The sequence below is a fragment of the Mixophyes fleayi genome, chromosome 4 (assembly GCF_038048845.1).
Source record: "Mixophyes fleayi isolate aMixFle1 chromosome 4, aMixFle1.hap1, whole genome shotgun sequence".
Classification (NCBI taxonomy): domain Eukaryota; kingdom Metazoa; phylum Chordata; class Amphibia; order Anura; family Limnodynastidae; genus Mixophyes; species Mixophyes fleayi.
Window position 1 is genome coordinate 62,710,858 of NC_134405.1, and position 8,486 is coordinate 62,719,343.

Here is an 8,486-nt window from a genome sequence, read left to right on the forward strand (position 1 = left end):
TAGCATCTACCTGCTTTAAATCTGAACCTGTCCAATGTACATGCATTTTCCAGACATACTTGGCAATGCTCCAAAATGGTGGCCATTCTGCTATGACTAATGTAAAAATAACAAAAATATATAAACTCCAGATATACTTATAATAAACGTGCAGTGACATGAGCAGGCCTCCTGCTGGGTGGCTGCTCTACCAGCATTACCTAATGAGATCAGTTATGATGCACAGTTTTAGCACTGCAGTGAAGGAGTTAACACTCCTCTGACAAGTACAATGTCTCCCCCATCCCCCAGCACATTTCCAGCTCCATGTTATCGTCACTCGTCTGCTTTCTCCTGGCGACGTCTGTGCAGCTGAGAAAGAGGGCGGGGCCACCGCGGAGGAGGCGTGGCCAGGGACCCTGGGAGAAGAAGGAAGCTCCTGAATATTAATGAGCAGCATTGTGCAATTGGAGATCAGACAGAAAGGTTGGAGCGGAGAGAGGGAGAGCAGAGCCATAGGAGGTGGGTGTACAGACTGCAGCATGGAGCAGTGATCTGAGCTGGCCGGGAAGGTATCTCTCAGCTCTTTATTGTGTCGTTTGATTGCTGTGTCTGCCCTGCACGTCCCCCCGCCCCTCCCCCCACCTCGTCCCTGCGCTGCACCCTCACTGCACGCACTGCACCTTCCCCACTTCCTTGTGCCTGCACTGCATGCTCTGCACCGTCCTCCCTACCCCCTCTGTGTCCTTCCCTCGGCTGCCAGCGGCTGTCCCCCTCTCTCCCTCTCGCAGTCCCTGCCTGGGTTGTTTTGGGGCAGAAGCCCCCTCTCCCCGCTCAGAGCAAAGGGGTAGTATGGGGAGGTGAGAGTGTACCGAGAGCCATAGCCAGATACAGCTTTCTGGGAAAGGTAAGATTAGCATTTGCCTTAATATGTTAGTGAGCTCTGCCTGTGAAAACAGTAGTGTGTGTGTGTGTGTGTATATATATATATGTGTGTGTGTGTGTATATATATGTGTGTGTATATGTGTATGTGTGTATATATATATATATATATATATATATATATATATATATATATATATATTTATTACTCCTCCATTTGTTTGTGTGTAGGTGATGCATTGTTGGTAGGCTGTTAATTCTACAGAATATTGTTACATTGCAATGCAGGGTTGTATAGACAAGGTTAGAATATGGTTTGTCTTGGTCCAGTATGACTGTTCAAATGAAGATTCTTGTTGGTCTTGGACATGGGTGTGTGGTACAGCGCACTGTTTTGCTATGGTGTGTGGCCATGTGATTATCTGGCTATGCCCTGGGTTTGTCTCTGATGCCATGCGAAGAACCTGTTTGTGTCTTGGACTTGGCAATGTGAAAAGTGAATAATCAGGTTTTGTCTTGGTCGTACGGTTTAATGAATACTGGCTGTGTCTTGGGCTTTGGTATGTAATGAAGGGTCTGGTTGGTTTTTGAGATCGATTGTTCATTTGATCAAGCTATCTGGTTGTATGTTGGGCTACGGTGTGTGCACTCAGCTGAAGAATCTGGTTGTATTATGGGCTAGACTATATAAGATGAAGAATCTGTGTTTTGAGCTAGGCAGATCATGGATTTATTTGCACATCAGTTGTCAAAATGTACAATTTTGGACTTGTTCAATTACCAATTTTTATGGGTATGTATTTTTGTTTTATGTTTAAAAGTCTCTAGTTACAGTGGTTTTTTTTTTTTTTTTTCTCCCATTTTTTTATTTTTAGTACTAATTGTTTATATGGTCTGACCTCTGAGAGTCAGATTGCATATATATTATATATATATATATATATAGTGGATCTGGTCCTGCAGTTATGAGGAATGCAGGCAGGGCTTTTACCTTTGAAGATTACGTTAGTGCATTCTAGTTCTCAAGGTAGGCTAATAGATGTAAACATTATTGAGTTGATGGTGAGATTCTTTGCTGCAGCTGGATCAGAAACTTTGAATTAGTTGAGTGGTGACTTTCTATTCTTAAGCGTTACAGGTTTAATTTTGTGTTCTTTTGAACCCCTCAAATTATCTATAGCTAAAATTTGCTGCCTAGATAGAGCAATTTTTAGAGTGCAACTAACATTTTTCGGGATATTTTCATTTGCAGTGCTAATTTGCTGAGAATTATGAGTATGCAGATAGTCATTTTATGAACACTATAAAGAGAACACTATAAATGGCTTCTGTGGGAACAAAATAATGGGGTTATTTAATAAGGCTGGAACAGCGGTGCTATAACCTATAGACTCGTCAGATACTTTAAATTTACTTCCATATTGCACTGAAAGATTGACAATTAGACTCTGCTTGGTTGTGTTAGGTTACAACACCTTTTTTTTCTTTACCAGTTTTCATAAATTTCCCCAGTATTTGAAGTAAAATTGATTAATACCATAATTGTCTATTCCTGGAGCTAATGACCTCAGTATTTGACAGCCCCCATTAAAATCACCCTTACCACCCCCCACATGCTACTTCTGGGTAAATTTATCAAGCTGCGGGTTTGAAAAGTGGAGATGTTGCCTAAAGCAACCAGTCAGATTCTAGCTGTCATTTACTTACTACATTCTACAAAACGATAGCTAGAATCTGGTTGCTATAGGCAACATCTACACTTTTCAAATCCGCCGGAAACTTGCAGCTTAATACATTTACCCCTTAATCTCCTAACTGACGGAGAATAAGTAGTAGAGGCAGAATGGCAGCCTTGTATAGGGAGGGCTTGAGGTGTCGACTACTGTGTTCATGTCCAGTAAAAGAAAATTACAGTGAGTATGGATATATTTTAATTTTACCTGAGACTTTACCACAGCGGTCGGCATCAAATAGAGCTACCAAAGCAATGAGACAGGAAGATGGTAGCAGACCACATGCAAAAATGTATCTCAAATTCGACTGGGCTAAAAACTGTAATGACTTGGGCACATGTGGTTTGAGGACCAGATGGCAGCTCTATACAGGTCCTCTTGGGAAACGTGTGCCATCTGTTCTCCTTTTCCATCTTGGGGAAATTAAACATTTCAGGTAGATCCTATGATTTTGAGATAAGTGATATGCCTTGATAAGTTTCTGGCAAAGGTAGTTCACCCAAAACCTAGTGCTAATATACGGTTCCGTATTCCTGAGTGTGTAGATCTCAACGACTCTCCTTAGCCTAGACCAGTGGATTCCAAACTTCTTCAGTTCAAGGCACCCTTAGGGCCTCCATAATTTTTTCAAGGCACCCCTAAGACAACATAATTACCAAGTAGTCCCCCGCCGTGCTTGCCATGGCTGAGGCACCCTTGTGAGATTGCCGAGGCACCCCAGGGAGCCTGGGAACACGGTTTGGGAACCACTGGCCTAGGCAGTGGCCTTGTGAAAAACCTTATTGTGAAAAAAAAAACTTCAGGGGAAGTAATTTCATAGGAATCTCTTAAAGAGGTTCAAATGGAGCATTAGTTGCAAATTGGAGCCCCAGAAATTCACATGGATGCAGACTACATTACACATGAGGCTTCACAATTTTGAGTCTTTGAAAAAAAAAAAAAAAAGTTTGCGGACTAGAGGGCCTTAAGCCTGTTCTTGCAGCTTTTGAATTATCAACTGGCTTTAAACTTCACCCAGATCTGTTAATAGGTAAAGATCTTTATGATGTTCTGGCTAATGTCACGGTGTGGATGGCACTCCTTGAGAGATCTCTTATCCATCATATGCCGATTCATTTCTATGTCGTTATGGACCATGTTTGAGGAGTCCAAATAGGCACTAAATCTTGGTGGATTACTGCTGACAGTAATGGCAATTCTGACGGACGTTTTGGTCACCTTGCTTAGTTGTGAAAACCATGGCCCCTTTGGTCACCAGGGTAACAGAATAATTGCACATACCTGATCTTCCTGATGTATACAAGTGAGATATATATTTATATCTGATGGTCCATAGGGTAGAAAGGATATCTGTCGATGATGCTCTTGGACTCTGTGCCAAACCATTAGCATTCTCCTATCGCCATACGATCTATACAGTCATCCCCACGATGATATAACATTGATGAAACCATTTCTGACTGAAAAGCTATTCCGCTGGGAGAATGTTGTACAACATCAGGATGTGAGCTGCTGTCAGATGGTTCAGGTGAACTTGAACCCAAGAAAACATGGTTTCTGCAAGGGATTCATCCCTACTTTATGTATTGAACAGTTGTGGAGTTTAAAAGAGTTTTCACAGATTCCGAACGTCACTGTGAAAGTGCAGCAAGACCACGTTTACAGATGTCTGCTTCCTGACATCCTGATTCTGGAACCTGGAGCTCATATCATGAGTGCTGTCCGGATCCCAGAGCCACTGGATTATCCAGATAGCCTCCATCCTGAGAAACTTGCATTTGTGGTAATGGTTACCTAGTTTTGAGCTTTTAACAAGACCTCTTGATCAAGGGTTAGGTCTGTTCACCCTTGTTGGGGTTTTTTTTTTCTGTTTTTTTTTATTCATTTCCGATGGTGTATCCAAAGAGTGGGGCTGCATATTGGAAGTGTTGTCCTAGAGGTTGAAATCTGAGCTATTTCCTGTGTTGGATGAAGGCAGGGATGTAATGGTTTGCATCCTTTGGATTGATCTTTATCAGCCAGTCGCCTCAAAATCCAGCCTTAAATCCAGAGAGATGGATTTTAATGTATCCATTCTGAAGAGATGAACATTTAAATACCTGTAGAGTTCCTACAGGTTGATTGGGCTCAAATATCTAATATAAGGATATTCTCTTTGTGTGGTTGTGAAAGGACTGATCATTTCTCCATGGCTGATGACTTTAATGTTTACTTGACTAGAGGTCCTATCACGCTGCAATTGACTGAGCCACTCTTGCCATTGAAGCCAAGTGCATAGACCTGCAGACCAACTTAATGGAATGGAACACAGTAGCCAGTTTGACCTTCTGTAGTGGAATCCAGAATCTTTTCTCTAACCAAATCGTCTTCAGTTACCTGCAACCAGAATTCCTTAGCTCTAGCCAATCCTTTAAAGGTAGTGGGTGGACATAACGCTGCACCCTCCACTAAGTGACCGTCTGGAAAGACTGCAATAGGTAAAACGTTCTCTGTGACCTTGGAAACCATGGATTATTATCTTGTTTTATTTATAGGCACCACAAAAGCTCTGCAGTGCCGTACATGACGTATACAGACAGCAGTGATCCATAACACATTACATAATACATGAAAAACAAAATACAAAGACCGGACATACTGAATAAATATAAAATACACACATCCATTATTTTTTTTTCTTGCCTTTTTTTACTAGACAGTGAGTCAGTGATGGTAATATCCAGGCCGGAGCTCAAGAAAACAGGGTTAGGGGAGCAGGCCTACAAGTAATGAGGGTGGGGTGATGGAATATTAGAGGGAGAACATGAGGATAGAGGCCCTGCTTGTGACAGCTTATGTTCTAAAGGGAAGACACAATTAGGGCAGCACCAAGGTGGGGGAGGGAGATTCTGTATATTGGTTAAAGGATGTTTTCATTCCAGCGCATTCAATAATTTTTGTATTGAAGGTCCCACTAGGGACTTCAGGCATTCCTCACAATATTGCTTGACTCATACCACCAGAATAATGCATTCCCTTTTGGATGTCTTATGACATCTTTTTAAGAATTGCGTCTTGAAGATGAAGAGTTCTCTCTCTCATTTAGAACCAAGAAAAAAACCATATTATCTGACCTCATAGTGTCCATCCAGATTTGCACTCTTTACTCATCACCGAGATCAAGAATATGAATGGTGTCTAGAGCTTATGTTGGAAGCTGAAATGATAAATACTCATCTGCTTCCATCCAGAGATATTCCCAGCACCCAGAAAACAGGACTTATGGTGAATAGAACATGGAGGCTATGGCTGTGGTCACTCAGAAATTCTGCAAGACAAACTCCAGTGAAACTCTTTTAGGGGACCAAATCATGATGACATCATTACTGCCTGCTGCTCATCTGTATAATGAATAGTGGTGGGGCAGAGACAGTCCACCTTGAGCAAGAGGCATAGGCAAACCGAGGGGGAGGGGGGGTTCTAGTGCCTGGAAACCCCCCTCCAAGTCTGGGGAACTGTATAATTGAGGTGGCTGGACCCTGCTCCCGCTTCACACAGCTCTGCTTGCCCATATATATTATAGGGATAGAAAAGGTTGGAGAGCAGCCAAGCACTGTCTAAACTTATAGCAATGCCCCCATGCATACTGGTCACGCCCACTGGCGGCGTGGTGTGGAAACCCCCTCTACAACTCCTGCGTTTGCCCCTGAGAGGATAATATTCGCTGTCGGAGGGGAGAGAGGCCGAGACCTCCGAAGGACAGAAAGATGAGGTGGGGGAATGTTATCACTTTACACTAAGAGATAGCAAGGGGTTTTATGAGGGCAGGTCCAATTATCCAGCTCTTACCACAGGAGAGGTGAGGTTAAACCTCTGGAGCTTGCTGCTGTGAAAATATATCAAGAGAAACTATTTTTCAGTGTTCTGTAATGTTAGGGGAAGCTTGCATTATAGCTGTAGCCTAGTAAAATAGGATATAATACTTCTCTATTATGCTAGTAAACAGAGCATCTGCACTTGTATATCTATGACCTTTGTAATTCTTGTATTTCCTTGTTACTTTTCTTGTTGAATACTATAAAAAATAAAAATAGTGCATGTAGGTCACAGGTACCCTGCGCTCAGACACGGTTGTTAAATGGAGTGTGTGGAGGATTCTGGTTTCACTGCTCAATTCTACCATATCGTGGGTCTGGCTTTCACAACAGTCCTAATACAGATGTTGTGCAATAATACTAATGGGATTATGTAATATTACCATGTGATCTAAAACAACCAACTAGATCTCACTTTCTTTTTAAAACTGTCCTAGGAAATGACCTTTATATTCTGGTCTGTTTTCTGTATCGGCCGTCAGATTGTGGTCTGTTTTATATGTTTGCCACACTTGTGTCACGTAGTGTCCTCTGAAATAATGTGTACGAGGGCTTGTTAAGTAAAGTAATGGCAGACATCAGGAGCAGTCCTGTGAGCTGTGGGCCAGAACAAACCATGCTATCCTTATGTGGCAAGTGGCCATTTGTGAGGCACAAATTCATATTGCCCATTACTGCTTATATATTTATATAACTAATTATTGGGGGGGTTTATAAAATGGACCACCATAAGCTTCATTTGAAAAATAAATAAAAATATTTAGTATATAGCCCTTTTGTTGGTGAGTTGCAGAATTATTCCTGCTTCTCTGGGATTTTACTTTTTTATATTTTAAGAAACCTGGGAGCTATTTAAGAGAAGCCCCACTGCTTTTGATATATTAACAGCCAATCGCTGTCGTCATATGAAGTAAGCACAATTGGGATCATTGGATATTGATTAATATGGGCAGATAACATGGCACCTGATTTGCAATTATACATTAGTTTAAAAGTGGACCTGTCACCATGAATTAATCTTCCTATTCAATAGTACTTAATAAAAACCAACGTGCTAGTCTGTCTTCATCGTCTGACTAGTATTGTTACAAGAAAGCTGTCATTGTGAAAATGTAATTACATGGGTCTAAACTATCGTTTCCAGATAAAACTTTATTTTTATTATTTTGTAGACTGTGTACCCGTTTATGCTATTGTAAGAAAAGCACTTGTGTAATAATCGTGTCTGTGCTTTGATAATGGGATTGAACAATGTATATTCTGTACAGTTTAGAAGCCAGTCAGGCTAATGAAGAAGTTATTTTATAATCTCTACTCTGGGAGAAATTGCCTCTCCTCCCACCCTGCCAAATATGCCATGCTATTCCAGAGGATGTCCCCTCCCTTCCCCCTGGGGAGGATAAAGGTGGAGACACCACTTGTTATGCCCAGGTTATTCAGTCCTCCACCCACAGATGACCATGACATAAGAGAGACTACATAGCTGTCCAGTCTGGTGACACCTGGGCTTGATGATTCACTTGACAATGATTGCATAGCTTCCTATGATGGTAGACAGAGGAGTGCTCTTGGTTAAGAAAAAAAAAAACCACCTCAATCATACGGTCAGATTCAATTCAGCGCAGTGTGCCTTGGAGTGATGGCACTCCGTGGTGGTGTTTCTCCACTCACTTTTCCTCACTCCCCATCCCATAGAGGTGTCCGTAAAAACAAGCAGATATACCTTACCATAATAGGCGACAATGTGCGCTGACGGACATCGTTGTTATGTCCAGCGGCACAACGTGCTGAATTGAATCTGCCCTATAGTGTTGTCATTGGAAAATATGGCCTATGTTTCTTGTCTTGTTTTTAATTTTCCTCCGATACAAGACTTGGGTGCGCGGTATGTTTGTTTTTCTGCTCAGAAAACCACATATCTCTCTATATTTGCATGGCTGGAAATATTGTACTGGAACTTGAAATATAAAGTGTTATGTCTGAGAGAAATGGTAAAGACAAAATGATTATCTATTTTCATCTCTGTTCATCCGTTTT

The 8,486-nt window shown here is 41.6% G+C and overlaps 1 protein-coding gene across 3 annotated transcripts in view; it reads left to right on the forward strand.

Annotated features, from left to right (window-relative positions):
- The first annotated feature begins 398 nt into the window (after nucleotides 1-398).
- Nucleotides 399-8,486, forward strand: part of ZMIZ2 (zinc finger MIZ-type containing 2) — a 40,129-nt gene continuing 32,041 nt past the window's right edge. Inside the window, exon 1 of one of the 3 annotated variants that reach the window (XM_075207251.1) lies at nucleotides 399-501. In XM_075207251.1, coding sequence (XP_075063352.1) covers nucleotides 429-501 — 73 coding nt within the window. In that variant the 5' untranslated portion in view covers nucleotides 399-428. Of the gene's footprint in view, nucleotides 552-607; nucleotides 887-8,486 lie in introns of those variants that run through there. The other 2 variants (XM_075207252.1, XM_075207253.1) reach the window with 2 other exon arrangements.